Source organism: Dipodomys spectabilis, unplaced genomic scaffold, assembly GCF_019054845.1.
Source record: "Dipodomys spectabilis isolate Male_0828 unplaced genomic scaffold, ASM1905484v1 ptg000210l, whole genome shotgun sequence".
NCBI lineage: Eukaryota > Metazoa > Chordata > Mammalia > Rodentia > Heteromyidae > Dipodomys > Dipodomys spectabilis.
This window is the reverse complement of record NW_024870887.1, coordinates 4,671,245-4,687,111: the sequence shown is the minus strand read 5'-3', so window position 1 is coordinate 4,687,111 and position 15,867 is coordinate 4,671,245. Positions and strand designations below refer to the sequence as shown.

Here is a 15,867-nt window from a genome sequence, read left to right as displayed (position 1 = left end):
AAAGGGAATAGAAGAAGGCCTGGCTTTCCACCTTGCCCAGATCTCTTCCATTACCCATTAGCTATCTGCTTCTAAGCTGACCAATGATGGGGCATCTGTAATTTTGATTCTTTTCCAACTCTGTACAAAGCTTCTACTTTAGATGCTTCCTGATCCTTCTTTCTTTGGACCAACAGCACTGAATGGGATATTTTATATTTGAAAGGAAATGATAAACCCATATAGCACCTCCAACAAAGGCCTTCTAATTCTATCTTCTTTCCCCATTCAAAAAGGTATAAACATGGAAATATAGATAAATACATATACACAACAAGTACATTCTACTGTAACTTCTTTTTAAAAGATGTCTTGGTGATAAAAACAAGCAGTTTTAAAAACAACTAGTGGTAAAAACAAGGGTTGGTGCAAGTGGTAGAAAACCTGCCTTACAAGCAGGAGGCCCTGAGTTCAGATCCCAGCACCAACAAAGAAACAAACAAATACATCTAGATGGCATCTGACCAAAGCTAACAGATGGGAAAGTCCCTCTTTAAAAAATTTTTTTTATATTATTATTATGAAAATACCATACAGAGGGGTTACAATTACATGGGCAAGATAGTGAGTACATTTCTTATCAAGCATTGTTGCAACCTCCTTTGTTTCCCCTTCCCATCCCTTCCCCTCTCCACCCCCCCCCCCACACTCCCCTAGGAAAGTCCCTCTTTGATGTCATTTTACAGAGAAATGTCTGGGAAGAAAAAGAAAATGATTATACAGATAAATATAGATAAGCAAAACTATTTATTCACCATTTTGACCAAAACTATGAAAACATGAAAGGAAATTGACACCAAACATTGCTAATTGCTCAATGACTGTCATTTATGTGTCACATAAATGGCTGGGCTTTGTGCATCTGTTGTCACCACAGTATATAGAAAAGTGGAGTAGATGCTGAGTAAGACTTGTTGAAAGGGATTCAGTAATGTAAGATGGAACCCGTAATTAAAAAAAAAATTAGGGCTGGGAAGGTGGCTCAGTGGTAGAGCGCTTGCCTTGCATGCTCAAGGCCCTGGGTTCGATTCCTCAGCACCGCATAAGCAAAAAAGAAAAAAGCCGGAAGTGGCGCTGTGGCTCAAGTGGTAGAGTGCTAGCCTTGAGCTGAAGAGCTGAGGGACAGCGCCCAGGCCCAGAGTTCAGGCCCCACGACCGGACCCCCCCCCCCCCAAAAAAAAAAAGGAAGAAGGAAAAAAGAAAAAACAAGCTGGGCACTGGTGGCTCACATTTGTAACATTAGCTATTCAGGAGGCTGAGACCTGAGGATCCTGTCTCAAAGCCAGCCTGATCAGAAAAGTCTAGGAGAGGCTAGGAAGTTAGCTCAGTGGTAGAGTGCTTGCCTCACATGCATGAGGCCCTGGGTTTGATTCCTCAGCACCACATACACAGAAAAAAGCCAGAAGTAGTGCTGTGGCTCAAGTGGTAGAGCGCTAGCCTTGAGCTGAAGAGCTGAGGAACAGTGCCCAGGCCCAGAGTTCAGACCCCACGACCGGACCCCCCCCCCAAAAAAAAAAAAAGAAAAAGAAAAGTCTAGGAGACTCTTATCTCCAATTAACCATCAAAAGGCCGTAAGTGGAGCTGTGGGTCAGTGGTAGAGTGATAGCCTTAAGTGAAAAATCTAAGTGAGAGTATGAGGCCCTGAGGTCAAGCCCCAGTATTTGCATAAAAACAAAAGCAGAGCAAGTGGAAAGGCTTTTTTATTTTTAAAGTAAATTTTATTTTGGTTTACTGAATGGAAGAAAAGGCAAGCTAGTGGAAACTGGACCCATCTGCTGGTCTGTGGTCTCCTGGGCCAAAGGGCCTCAGAAAGATTCATAGCCAATCCTCCTCTGTTGGTCCTTCCCCCAGCCTCCCATCCTCCAAGACTCCTGGGTCCCGTCTCCCCTGACTGTGCAGTCCACTCTTTCTACTCTGTTTTCTTGACAGAAGAGGCCCCAAATTGAATTCTTAATTTATTTAGAGTCACTAATTGCTTTGTATCTCTAATCTAGAAGTTTTAATAGAGCTAGATAATTGCTTTAGCCAAGGGATAATAACAGATATTATGAATAAAGAAAGAGCTCTGAGATTAAGGGAAACATTGGATCAAACATAAAATGTAAACATTTTTATGATGCAGTGTTTCTCAGAGACTTGAATATGCTAATGTGCATGTAAATTCCCCAGAGGTCAGTTATAATGGGTCATGTTTTCTCCCAAGATACAAAAGGTTTTTCTTCTTAGATGGAGTTCATAGTCAATGTAACATACTCTGAGCAACACTAGTTTGTACAATGTACCCTCAGTCCAATTCTTAGACTGTAACCTGGAACTTTCAGCTTTCACACAGGGGCATTTGGGGGCAGACATCTGAAACATTTAGATCAAAGGCTTAAAGGGACAGCGGCTATTAGACATGTGTGATTGGGGTTAGAATGAAAACATTCAAACAATTCATTCATAGGAAAGAACAGAGCAATGGTTGAATTTTAATATGGTTGCAGAAAGAAACTTCTGGAAGACTGCTTTGTATCTGAGTCTACCTAGTTCAACTATACTATCTAGCCAATCACCTTAGTTCCTCAAGTTCCTCTGCTAGGTGTCCATTAACCCTCGGAGGTGTGGTTTGTCTGCTGTATTCTTTTATTTACATCAGAAAGTGAGGTCATGGTATCAAGAGCCCTGCTTCCCTTTTCTTGCTCTGGTTTTTCTCCTAAGTTCAATACAACTTTGGGAGAGAAGTGAACAATCAAGGCTCAGGTTTGTCCATGAAGTCTGTTCCATGATCTGGTTGAGGAAACAAGGGATCCACTCCCTCAAAAGCTGGAAGGTGGTCACCTCAGTTGTCTGGGAGAGAAGAATGTTCTTATGCTAAGGATATTCTGGGTGGGCCCCCTGGCGGGGCTATAGGGTGTATGAGGACCCCTCTGTCTGGTCCTGGGAAACATTTCTTTCTGGCACTTTCCACACCCCAGGTGAGAGAACTGTCACAATGCTGGTCCACCCCATTCTGTTCTTTAAGTTCACCTTTAAAAAACAAGGAAGTAGCAAACTTGCTCTAGATCCCCGACTGCTCATTAGTGCTCTGCCCTCTTGTGGCTGGCTTTGGTCTACTAGTTTTCCCGGGCAAATTCGGAACTACTCACCAGTGACTTTGAAGCATAAATAAACAGAAACTTTATTAGGAAAGAAACAGAATAATCACACCCAACTGGTCACCTGACACCCTAAGATGTTTATACTCATGTGTTTGGGGCGTCTTTTCTCACCCCTTCTACTTGTTTACTAGCTGTGTGAAACTTGCCATCCCTGCAGTCCAGGCTGGCCATACCCTCTTCTCTAGTCTGTAGCACTGAGGGCTTTTTTTTTTTTAATTTAAAGAACACTTGTTGCTTGGTGCTAATGGCTCACACCTGTAATCCTAGCTACTCAAGAGGCTGAGATGTGGGGATCATGGTTCGAAGCCACCCTAGGCAGGAAAGTCCCTGAGAATCTTAATTCCAATTAACCACTAGAAATCTGGAAGTAGAGCTGTGGCTCAAAATGGTAGAGCACTAGCCTTGAGCAAAAAAGCTCAGAGATAGTGCCCAGGCTCTGAGTTCAAGCTCCATGAACGACAAAGAAAGGAAAAAACAAAAGCAGAGGGACAGTGTCCAAGTCCTGAGTTCAAGCTCTAGTACTGGCACAATACAACACAACAAAACACTTGCCAACGGAGCGTATGCCTCCCATACCCCTCACCTACTCGCCTCAGCTCCTAACACAGCCAGTATAGGGGTATGGCTTAGGGCTGCCCGATGACAGTGACTTTGTTTCAGTTATGTCTTCTGCAAGAGAGTATTGGGTTTTGGAAGTTTTCTGTGCAGATGTGTACATATATGTATAGGCAGAGGTGTGAGCCCAGAATGACGTGAATAAATACATGAAGACAGAAGTAGGAACATCAACATGTGCACAAATACACGCAAACAGGCAGGTGAAGGCTCAGGGATTTGGTGGTTTTCCGGTACATTTCATGTTGGATTTGCTGACCCAGTAGTTTGATAACTTTGGTGAACTTTTTCTGTACAATTTAAAAAATAAAAAAAAAAGATTATCAACAGTAAAATATCCTCTCCAGCCACCAAATGTTCAGTTTGAAGAAATATGTAGCTTTTCCTTCTCAAAATTAATCCTAGCTACTTAGGAAACTGAGATCTGAGGATCACAGTTCAACGCCAGCCCAGGCAAGGAAGTCTGTGAGACACTTATCTCCAAGTAACCACCAAAAAGCCAGAAGTAGAGTTGTGGCTTAAGCGGTAGAGTACCAACCTTGAGAGAAAAAGCTAAAGAACGGTGCCAGATTCTGAGTTCAAGCCCTTAGAACATACACCAAGAAATGTCTTCTAACTTAGCCCTGCTCCTTGGTATCTGTGCATTTGTAGGTGTTGTCCCCCCCCCCCCAATCCAGTCTCTAGGAACCTGGGAAGAGGGAGGAGGAGCAGGTCAGAGCTTGACATTACCTATAGGACAGTCCCCGATACTGTGTGGTGACATCGGTGAGGTCATCTGGTTTGGAGCCGATTCCATTGCCGGCCTTTGAAAACAAACCAAAATCCTCAAGAAAAGTGAGCATGTTAGAAACAAAGGGGTGCTGTGAATGTGCAAGTCCTGCCAAGCAGGCCTCCCAGTGTCCTCATCACAGCAGAAAACAACGTGATAGGAGGACCCAGAGACCCCAGGGCTCACAGTCTAGGACCCTCCATCCCAGCTGGGTGCCCCCCCTTGAGGTTCTCCCCAGGGAATGAGGACTGGCTTACTCTATTCATAGTGAGGTAAGGCTTGGAGACCAACTCTGATCACAGTTGTAAAGATTATTTGGAAAACTCTCCAGAACTTTACAAATGTGAAAATGTCAACAATATTAACACCAGGATTTTGCTTCTCAGTTCTTCACAAACATGAAGAAGCACCTCATAGACCTGAGCTTCGGTGGTAGAGAGATTTCTCATCAATCTCATTATTTTGTCTTTCCCTTCTGAACCTGCTGTAAGTGTTCACAAAGCCCCAGGCACACTGCCAGAAGGTGGTGCCACAGGATGGTAGCACAGCCCTGAGCAAGGAACTTAGTGGCAGAGTTTTATCCATCACAGATGGAGGAAGCGGCTTTCTGTACTGATGTGGAGAGGAAACAGATGTGGAGTCTGAGTTTACAGTAAAGCTGTAAAGACTGAGATCTGAGGATCATGGTTCAAAGCTTGCCAGGGCAAACAAATCTGAGAGACTTATCTCTAGTGAACTAGCCAAAAGCTACTACGTTGGGTTCAAATACTACGGTGCTAGCCTTGAGCAAAAAAGCCAAGCAAAAGGGCAAGGCCCTGGGTTGAAGGCCCAGTACCAACACACACACACACACACACACAACCACCCCTGCACACCTACTTGAGAAAGCAGTTGTAAAATTAAATCACTGCTACCGTCTTTGTCTGACAACACCAAGACAGAAGGGCCAGGTCATTCAGAGGACAGGAGTTAGGAGGGCAGGGGCCTAGAACTCCCAGCCAAACCCAACTCCCTGGGGGCCAAGGGTCCTTACAGTCAGAGTATCCCCGAGAGCTGCCACCACTTGGATATCTGCAGGTCTCAGGGCATGCACTGGAAAGACAAGTGGACATGCTTGAGTCTGTGGGAAGGAAGGTGCAGTCAGATTCTAGGGCTTGTGCTTTAAGCGACACAAGAGCTACACGTCCATTTGGGCCAGGCAGGACTGGGCATCCAGGCACCATGGAAATTGAAGTTTTATTTGAGGGCCAGCAGATGTTTCCCCACTAGAGGCACCACAAAGTAATCTTGGACCTGTGTAGGATGGGGAAGGAAAGCAGGAAGAGAAAAGAAGGGCAGAAAGAGCAGGAAGCCACCACTTCACTGCCAGTGCTCCTGAGAAGCCATCTGCAGCTGAAGTGCATGCGGAGACGTGGGAGCATCAGACCTGGGCAATAGGGCCTGGACAACTGTGAGGTTATAGAGCTCGGTTTTGGATTTCTGTTGAGAATCTACGGCAATTATGTTGGGCCTTTCTCCCCCACACATCTCTTCTGAAGAGAACCCAAAGAACCTTCTAGGCCCAACTACAGGCAGCAATGACGATGCCTGGAACCACAAGCCCACATAACCAGCTTCCTTCAGGGACTTCCTGGCACATCTGGGCTTCCCCACAGCATAGGGCTGGGCCACCCACAGAGAAAGTCACGAGGCTCTACTACCTGTGCCTCCCTATAGGATGCTGAAGCAGGAGGGCAGGAAACAGCTCCCAGCCCTCACTGTTGTAAAGTCCGTTGGTCATGATTCTGCCATAAGCCAGAATGGGGGCAAAGCAGGTGCCCACCCAAGACAGGCAGCAGGCCTTGCTCAGACATTAGCATGTGGGAAGTCTGGGAGATGCTCACTGGTACATCAGTCTGTGTAGAGGAGTCCTGGGTCCTGGTATGTGTCACGGGGCTTACCTGAGGCTGGAGGGGAGGCAGAAGGCTTTCTGTCCCTGCATGGCAGCCAGGTCCCAAGGCCCTGAGGACAGAGAATGAATCCCTCAATCTCAGACTTAAGAGAGAACAGAGACTGGCTGGGCATAAGGCTTAACCAGAGGGTTTAAAAAAAAAAATACAGATTCCTGGCCAGGCGCTAGTGGCTCATGCCTATATTTCTAGCTACTCAAAAGCCAAGTGTCAAGATTCAAAGCAAGCCCGGGAAGGGAAGTTTATGAGATTCTTGTCTCCAATAAACTACCAAAAAACCAGAAGTAAGCTGTGGCTCAAGAGGTAGAGCACGCTAGCATTGAGCAAAAGAAGCTCAGGAGTAACTCCAGACCCTGAGTTCAAACCTCAGGACCAGCACCATCACAACAAACAACTCACACCCTAGATTCCCATGGTTTAAACGGAATGATTTGATGTGGTGTGAATGGAATTCCTTCACAACATTTATTATCAAGACTCTGGGGCCAGCTGAGCAGGCAACCATGCTTACACCTATAATCCTAGCTACTCAGGAGGTTAAGATCTGAGGATCTCGGTTCAAAGGCAGCTCAGAGAGGGAAATCCACAAGACTCATCTCCAATTAACTGTCACAAAAGGCAGAAATGAGCTGTGGCTCAAGTGGTAGAGCATTTGTCTTGAGCAAAAAATGCTCAGGGACAGCACTCAGGCCCTGAATTCAAGCCCCAAGAATGGTACACAAAAAATAAATAAATAAAAATAAAGGAGATTCCCAGAGTCTACAAAGGGCAGTTGAAGAAGGCTCCCTGGGGGATTTTGGTATAACCAGCTGAGATGTGTTCATCTAGGTTACATACTTCCTTCTTCTAATGCAAGACACCCCTACCCCCATCCTAAGCTCTGCAACTGCCCAGCTCTGAGAGGTAGATGTCTTTACGACCTCTTGGTGGGGCTGTGATGTGGTTGGCTGGACCAGCCATTATTATCAATGGACTTTCCAGTTCCATCCAGTCTGACGGTGTGGACAGGTAGATTGTCTTCATAAAAGAGTGGGAACCCCCTGGATGGCCTGTCAGGAATTCTTATTCACTTTCCCATCTGTCCTATTGGGCCCGCCCTGGTTCAAGGTCTGCCCACCCCACTGCCTATTGAGTCAAAAGGAAGTGAGACGAGATACCTCCATGTTGTTCTTGTAGGTGCTCAGGTATGGCCAGACCTGCAGAAGAGTGTGGGCAATGGTCACATGTATGGCTTGTTTACTAACCTGTAGTGAGCCCTGATCTGGACACATGCACCTTTGACCCCCCCTGCTCCCTTCTCTGAGACCAGCTCCTCCCATCCAGGGTGACTGCTGTGGGTTCCTTCCCAGAATACTCCAAGACACTCCCCACAACCTAAACCAAGACTTACAGCAAACCCTAAGTCCCTCCCAGTGACATGCATGTCTTCTCTCTACTGCTCAGCTGGGCTGTCTCTGTTTCTCTATCCTGCCCCCATGCAGCAGTGTGCCTCTCTCTGTACAAGAATCCCTGTCTCCATTTCCTGGGCTCCCTTGCCACCCCATGTCCAGCCACACTGCCCTAAGGGAAGAAAAGACGGAGTTTTAATCCTGCCTCCCATGCAGGCCCTCTTATGGCAGAACCCAGGGTCAAGCCTGGGACCCCTTCGGGTTAGATTTTTTCAGAGGTGAAGGTTGCCACGCAGAGCTCTGAGAATCATTTGACAATAGAGATCTTGATCGGCTTTCGCTTCTTGCTTAGTGTCCTCCACACTCCACCCAACCAGGTTTCAGTCTGTATCTGACCATAACAGAGTCAGTGGCTATACGGTAGCCCTCTATCCCTGCTCTAGTCTTTGGATGAGAGCTGCCATGTTCCTCTTGCCTTCCCAAACGAGAGGCGTCCATCATGGACTTATACTAGGGCCCCTGCCATGGAGAACCTCCAGATCAATCATCTCCATTCCTCTTCAACCATTTGATGGTTAGTCTATAGTATCAGATGGGGCAGGGAGGGGGGCACTCTGGAGGGTGGGAGGAGTGAACTGAGAAGCCTAAAGGGAGCTGGAAGCTGGGTAGGGTGCACAAGGACCATGTCTCACTCTACCTGGTTTGGACACATGACATTGACCTTGTCTTCAAAATTATGTCGTGTTGTCTTCTGGCCAACAGGCTGCAGCTAAAGCCAGAAGCAGGGAGATGCAAATGAGAAAAAGAGATGGCCAAGGTGAAGAGGTCAGGGGTGGAGGAGGGAAGTGGGGGGAGGGAGGACAAAGGCCACAGGACTTGAGGGAAGGTGATTCTTTTGGCTTGGCCATCTCACCATGTTTTTCCAGAGGGCACTGGCTGCACGGGCGTGAGCCTTGCTGCTGAAGTGGAAACAGTCAGGTGCAAAGAAAGAACTGTCGGGCAAGCCTTCCTGCTCACCGGGCAGAAAAAGAAAGGAGAGATGTCAGAAGGTATAACCAGTGCTCAGAGCTCTGGGATGCCCTTGGGGAGCTCCGCTCATCCACAACAGAGGCCTTCTTTACCGAGGTCTTTGGCATCTCCACTTTCTCGAAGAACGGCTGGACAACCACAGTGAAATCATCCCTGGTGTCGTAGCGGCCACTCTCAATCAACTCGTGAGTCCCCTCCTGAAGGGGGATAAAGGGTTTGGGGTCAGGGGTCAGGGGTCAGGGGTCCTCCATCCCTGTGCAATCTCTTCTCTGACACAAGTTTCAACAGTCCGGCTGTTGGGTGAAATCAATCTTCCCCAAAGTCTTATCTGACCAGGAACAGGTTAGATACCCTTTGGATCTGCCCCAGTTTCACCTACACATGGCCCAGCCTCTGCTGCAATTGCATATAGTTAGAGCTATGAAAAAGTATAGGTAAGAGAAACCTAAGTCCCTCCCTCAGTTCACCTTGCTTTGTTTGGCAGTCCTAGAGATGGAACTCAGGGGCTCATGCTTGCACTCTACCACTTGAGCCATGCCCTTGGTCATTCTACTTTGGTTTGATTTTTTCTTAGCTAGGTCCTCACACTGATTTTCCACAGGCCATGTTTCTCCTACCTCTACTTCCTTAGTAGCTGGGATTATAGGCCTTTACCACTGTGCCAGCCCTTGACTCCCTTTGAAAGTCATTCTGGTTGGTTAAAGTCTGCTGTGGGGGTGGGGCTAATACTGAACGACATAACACTTAATCAAAGATACCTCTTACATTTATCTTTATCCTACAGTTGTGTAGATCCGCACCGTTTAACATAGTTTTGTATTGTTTGTGCAGAGCGGGTATGTGAGCACATATGTCCTTCTTTGAGATGCTTAAATATTTTGCTAGGGGTGTAACAGAGCTGAATCCTCATAGCTTCTGCTTAAGAGTAGATCTAAGACAGTTACCCCAGTTCTGGCTCCCACTCCTGTCAGGGTCTGTCATTTTACGACTCACCAGGGGTTCCTGAATTTGGGGCCACATGTGGCTAGAGAGAGAGAGTGTCATAAGGCTTACACAGCTGGGAACAATTACGTGGTCACTTTCCAGAGACATGTGCTACTGTCTTTTCCTAGGACCAGTCTGAAGAGGACCCCTTCTACCAGAGATGTCTGGGGTCTGCCTAAATTAGCCAGAATGAGCACGAGCTCATGGCTTGCCCCCGAGAATCCCACCCAGCCCAGGGCTGAACCCAGGGCCATAACCTGCCTGGTCCTGGTGCGGGCTGTGTGCTGCCTTACCAGAGCGGCAGGTGCCTGCGCGGGGCACAGGACGTGTAACCCAGCAGTGACCAGAAGGCAGGGTGGGGCAATTGGGGGTAACAAAATAAAAGATTATTTCTTGGAGCCCCTGGAACACTCCACATGACAGCTGCCCCCCTCCCCGCAAGAGTCTATAGGGAAGTGATTCCCCCCAGGGGGCCTGGGATACTTGCCACCTCTGCAGGCTACTTGTGCCCACTCTGGAAGGAGAGTCGCCACTGTCCCTTTTGAGTGAAGGACTGGACAATTGAGGGGAAACTTGGGACAGTCAAAGGAGTCTACTGTCTCCTCAAAGATCTGACAAAGACTCAACAAGGCCACAACCCCCAAGAAGGGCAGGGGCTGAGTTTTCCTCCTCTGGTGTTCCCCAGGACCACCTGTTCCCAAAAGAGTTGGAGTTTGATCTAGAACATTCCACACTGAGATTTCTCTCCATGAGACACATTTGTTCACAAACACATAGAAACATTGGTTTCAAGGAACTGGGCTTTGGAGAACTGGGTTTGGTGACTTTACTCTGGGGTGGCATTGAAAGAAGCAGACGCCAGTGTTTCCATGTGGTCTTGCTGGTCAGTGGTCAGCACCCACCCAGGCAGGGGCAGCCTCTGATCCCCTGCAGGGTGCCACTAGACACATTGCACAGGGGTGGTGGCAGAGTCCCTTTGGGGCTTACCTGGTACTTTCTGTTTATTTCCACGAGGGAGGCAAGTTCTGTTGAATTATCATCAAACTTCAGGACACAGGGACACAAAGACCTGTAGAAGAAACCACAGAGACGTCCCCACCTCAAGATCACTTGCCACGCCAGCTTGAGACTCAGAAGATTCTATTTCTTTTAGGTTTGAGCTATCAGGAATTTGTGCTATAGCAGGGCCCACTGACTGAGCCAAATGAAGCCAAGAAGATGTGCCTGACCTGGCTTTTCTCTTGAAAGTGGAATTTGAAACATCTGTAAGAGGGACTTTTATGGAGCTGAGTCACCCAGAACTGTCTGAGGACAGTGCTATGCAGAGGCACACCTCCCTCTCTATAATGATAGTGAAGACAACAATTGCTCTCAGTCATTGAGAGTTACCTGTGCCAAGCTGATAAGAGCTCTATGGGTATCATCAACCTGCTTAATCTTCCCAGCTGTTCTAGCATTTGAATGCTCATTATCTCCATTTTAAATGAGAAAAACTGAAGCTAGGTCTGATGGTATACAACTGTAATCCCAGCTACCCTTCCCAAGACTGAGGCAGGAAGATAGCAAGTTCAAAGATAGCTTAAGCAATTTAGCAATACCTTAGCTCCAAATCAAAAATAAAAAGGAGTGGGGGGGATACAGCTCAAAGTTAAAGTACATACCTAGCATGTACAAGGTTTTGGCATAGCCAAAGGAAAAAAAAAAAAAGAGAGAAGAAACTGAGAAACTGAGGCTTGGTGGTTAAATAACTTCCTTCCTTCCTTCCTTCCTTCCTTCCTTCCTCCTTCCCTCCCTCCCTCCATGCATTCCTTCCTTCCTTCCTTCCTCCCTCCCTCCCTCCCTCCCTCCCTCCCTGCATTCCTTCCTTCCTTCCTTCCTTCCTTCCTTCCTTCCTTCCTTCCTTCCACTCTCCCTCTCTTTCTCTTTCTTTCTGTGCTAGTATTGGACTTGAACTCAGGAACTGGGCACTGTCCTTTCGCTCTTTCACTCAAAGTTGGTGCTCTATCACATGGGCCACAGATCCACTTCCAGTTTTTGGTAGTTAATTGGTGATAACAGTCTCATGAACTTTCCTGCCCAGGCTGGCTTTGAACCACAATCTTCAGATCTTCAGATCTAGCTTCCTAAGTAGCTAGGATCACAGGTGTGAGCCCCTGACACCCTGAAATATAACTTTCTTAAAGTCACACAGCCATACAAATGCTGAATATAGGAGCAAGGACAAAAACTTGTCTGCTTAGCTTTGAACCTGACCTCTCCATCTCTATATTAAGCTGCTCCTGTCCAGTCTGCAGCCCTGCTCCAGCTGGCCATTGGGCAAATCTTGGCTTTGGGTCAGGGAGTGGGGGAGTTTGAGATAATAATAGCACAGATGGCTCATTATAGACCCAGTGCCACTGAGACAGACTGACAGAGGGACAGGAAGCATGGAGCACTGGAGTTGTAGGACAAGGTGACCCTGAATCCATCTGATGCTGACATTCCATCAATTGGTCAAAACACAAAATCTCCAGTTTTAATGCTCTGAAACAACAACAACAGCAACCCCAAACAAACCCTGTAGTGAGCAATAGCAGGGGACCTTTTGGTGAAGCTGCTGTGACCGCAGAGTAAAAATCCTGTGTGGCCCAGGGACTGGAGAAAGCCAGAGCCAGCTGATGAGTCAGCAGCTGAAAATAGCTTGCCTGACACCAGCTGTGTTAATAGGCATGTGTCACATTGTGTCACCCGCAGCTAGCCTGCCTCTGCTCGTGGTACCCTGAGGCCTTCTCCAGGGGAGCTGTGCAGTCTGGGCCTCCCAGGGAAGGTTTGGCATGGCTTTTCAGGTGATCAGCCAGCATTCTCCTTCATTTCCAAGAGCAAGACTGGCTCTGAATTATTCATTCTGTCATTCAGCAAACAGCCCCTGAGCCCCTGGGCTGGGCGGGCAGTGACTCAGAGTTCTTGGGCTGTGGGGAAATCATTACTGTATGGAGATGACTAGTATGATGTGCTCAGGGACACAGTGGGGGTCTGGACAGAGATACAGGGCTGGGGGAAGAGGGCCAGGATGGCACAGAACATTGCCATATATATATATACATATATGTATATGTGTATATATATATATGTGTGTGTGTGTGTGTGTGTGTATATATATATATATATATATATATATATATATATATATATATATATATATATATGGTTATGCTTCAGCTAGAAGGCCATCTTATTCCTGAGAGCCATGGGACCCTGAAATACTGGATGGGAAGCCATCTTTAAGATGAGCTTTACAGGACTTTCTTATGACCAGGGTGCTCTGTTCCCTGGGGAAGTCTTCATCTTCTGCACCCTGCAGATTCTGAGGTAGCCACTTCATCTTCTAATAAGTGACATTAGAGCTCTAATTGTGAATGTCCAGCCTGGAGTTACATACACCAGCAGGAGGCATTGTCTTTCCTGGGGATGGGCCTCCAGGAGGGGAGGGGACACCTGGGGAAGCAGATCTTGGGAGAGGCCTATGTCCTCCTTAAGCCTTGGTTACTGGGCCTCCCTTCATTCCCAATGCCTGGCTCTTCCCTCTCTGTGGCTGCCATGACAACAGGAGCAGGGGTGAGTTCTACATATACACCTTAGGGCCGGCAGCTGGGACCTGTCCTGGGTTAAAAACCCTCTGTGGGAAACCCTGAGGCCTTTTCTAGTTAGAAAAAGGAGTAACCTCAGTACTGTTTCACATTCTGCTCTGGGCTTTTCTAAGGAATCTGCTAAGGATCCATGGCCCTTGCAGGGAAAGGGGAAGTTTCAGCCTGACCTGAGGATCAGCCGTGGGCAGCTGACTTTATTCTCCAGGTACAGCTCTCTCAGGTTAATGATCTCAAGTGCCTTCACCAGGTTCACAAATGCCCGAGGAACCTGCAAAGAGAATCAGACACCAAGATGATGAGGTAGGCAGTCCCAGTCTTTTGTTATTGTGTCCCAGTCCTGGGGCTTGAATTCAGGGTCTAGGCACTGTTACTGAGCTTTTTTTTTTTTTTTTTTTTTTTGCTCAAAGTTAGTGCTCTACCACTTGAGACATTACTCCACTTCTGATTTTTTCCTGTAGTCTCACAGACTTTCCTGCTTGGCCTGGCTTTGAACCATGATCCTCAGATCTCAGCCTCCTGAGTAGCAGGGATTTACAGGTATGAGCCACTAGCACCTGGCTCAACCCTAGCCTCTTATATAGGCTTGGAGTTTGCTTCTCTTGCTGGGCTTCAGAGCTAGGGATCTTCATCTGGCCCCATCCATTTCCTTCATCCCTCCTTCTCCCTCTCTTTGCATCCAGGCTGCTGGGACATGATAAAAGAGATCTTCCAGGAAGGTCTCAGCAAGAAGCCAGAGCTATCTTCAGGGATCTCTGAGCCCCACAGCCACAGTGAGCTGCTCTGGGCAGCATGGCCCAGCTTCTATACCTCAGCATGAAGGATGTCCAGGGCCTTCCTGATGTTCGCTGTGAAGTTCTGGGGTGAATGGTGAACCTGCAGGGAATAGAAGAATCTCCTGAGTCCCATTCATCATCCATTGTCTCTCTACTGATCAAGGCTATTTCCTGCTTCTCTCCTTTTATTTCTGTCAGAGTGGGCAACTGTAAAATAGAAGTAGGTTTGTCTCTGGGGGACCCAGCCTTCTGCCCAATACCATACATGCTCTTCAGGCTTGCGCTGGCTGTGATCCTTGGGGAGATATTCTTTCTTTTGCATAGAGCTATAGAAAGTTCTGGAACTGCCACATGTTCATGAGCTATAGAGTCTCGGTATATCTCTGGGCCTTCTAAACTGGTGGTGTTGGAGAACTGAAATGTGAATTGCCTGGTCCTATAGCCTGCTGTCTTCAGCTTCAGAGCCTGGTCTACATAGCGTGCCATAAGGAGGCAATGGGAAAGGAAGAGAGTACATAAATGTATTTTCATTCTTATTTCTCCTGATGTAGATACTGTGTGTGTGTGTGTATGTGTGTATACATGCACACATGCACATACACACGCACACGCATACTAGTTCTGGGGCTTGAATTCAGGGCCTAGGTGCTGTCCCTGAGCATTTTTGCTCAAGGCTAGTGCTCACTTGAGCCACAGATCCATTTCTAGCTTTTTAGTGTTGGATTGGAGATAAGAGTCTCATGGACTTTCTGCCCAACCTGCCTTTGAACCACAATCCTTAGATCTCAGCTTCCTGAGAAGTGAGGGTTATGGGTAAGCTGGACTAGACATTGTGATTTTTAACATTTTTTTTAAAGCAGCAGAACTCATTCTTTGAGATCTAACCAAGAGCCCTGCTCTATGCAACAGGGTAAAGTTGTGTCACTCAGGGAAGCTCATGAAGGGCCCACAGTCCCAGATTCCCCACTTGTCCCCAGCAGCAACTCCCCTTCCCTGAGGGCTGAGTATCTGAACATTGACTAAATGCCTTAATAGGAAATCAACCTTCCCTAGCATCTGCACAAAGGTGGTCCTGGCCAGGGTGATTAAGTCCTGCAGAAAGAGCTGCCTTTGGGTTATCTAGAAGACAGGCAAGATTTTGCTAGATCCTTGATACGCTATCTTAGTTTCTAGAAAGATATGAAACTTCATCAATCAATCCTGCTTGTCCTGTTGCCTCTTCCTCTTGAGGTGAATGCCCTCTCCACGTCAAGATTAATCTAGACTCGATCTATGCCAAACCACCATCCAAGACCTGGCCCAGTGGTGCTGCTCCAATAACCAATGTCCAACTATGGAATTTCTTTGCTAGGACTGGGGAGCCTGAGAGAAGAACCGAGCACCTACCGGGTCAGTACAGGAATCACAGAGGTCATTGCCTCCTATAAACAGGGTGATTATCTTCCAGTCCTCCTGGAAATGTATCCTCTGCAATGAACAGGAAACCAAGGTAAGCCCCTATACCACAGTCAAGACAGGGAAAATCCACTCTTGAAAGGACACGTGGCTCAAGTGG

The 15,867-nt window shown here is 47.2% G+C and overlaps 1 protein-coding gene across 1 annotated transcript in view; it reads right to left on the bottom strand.

Annotated features, from left to right (window-relative positions):
* Plb1 (phospholipase B1) overlaps positions 1 to 15,867 on the bottom strand; it is a 180,185-nt gene that overhangs the window by 44,387 nt on the left and 119,931 nt on the right. The window contains exons 24-34 of the mRNA XM_042696639.1: positions 15,699 to 15,779; positions 14,347 to 14,412; positions 13,707 to 13,807; positions 10,901 to 10,982; positions 9,022 to 9,126; positions 8,814 to 8,909; positions 8,598 to 8,669; positions 7,670 to 7,708; positions 6,504 to 6,564; positions 5,597 to 5,655; positions 4,524 to 4,597 (exon numbers count right to left, since the gene is read on the bottom strand). Coding sequence (XP_042552573.1) covers positions 4,524 to 4,597; positions 5,597 to 5,655; positions 6,504 to 6,564; positions 7,670 to 7,708; positions 8,598 to 8,669; positions 8,814 to 8,909; positions 9,022 to 9,126; positions 10,901 to 10,982; positions 13,707 to 13,807; positions 14,347 to 14,412; positions 15,699 to 15,779 — 836 coding nt within the window. The remainder of the gene's footprint in view (positions 1 to 4,523; positions 4,598 to 5,596; positions 5,656 to 6,503; positions 6,565 to 7,669; positions 7,709 to 8,597; positions 8,670 to 8,813; positions 8,910 to 9,021; positions 9,127 to 10,900; positions 10,983 to 13,706; positions 13,808 to 14,346; positions 14,413 to 15,698; positions 15,780 to 15,867) is intronic.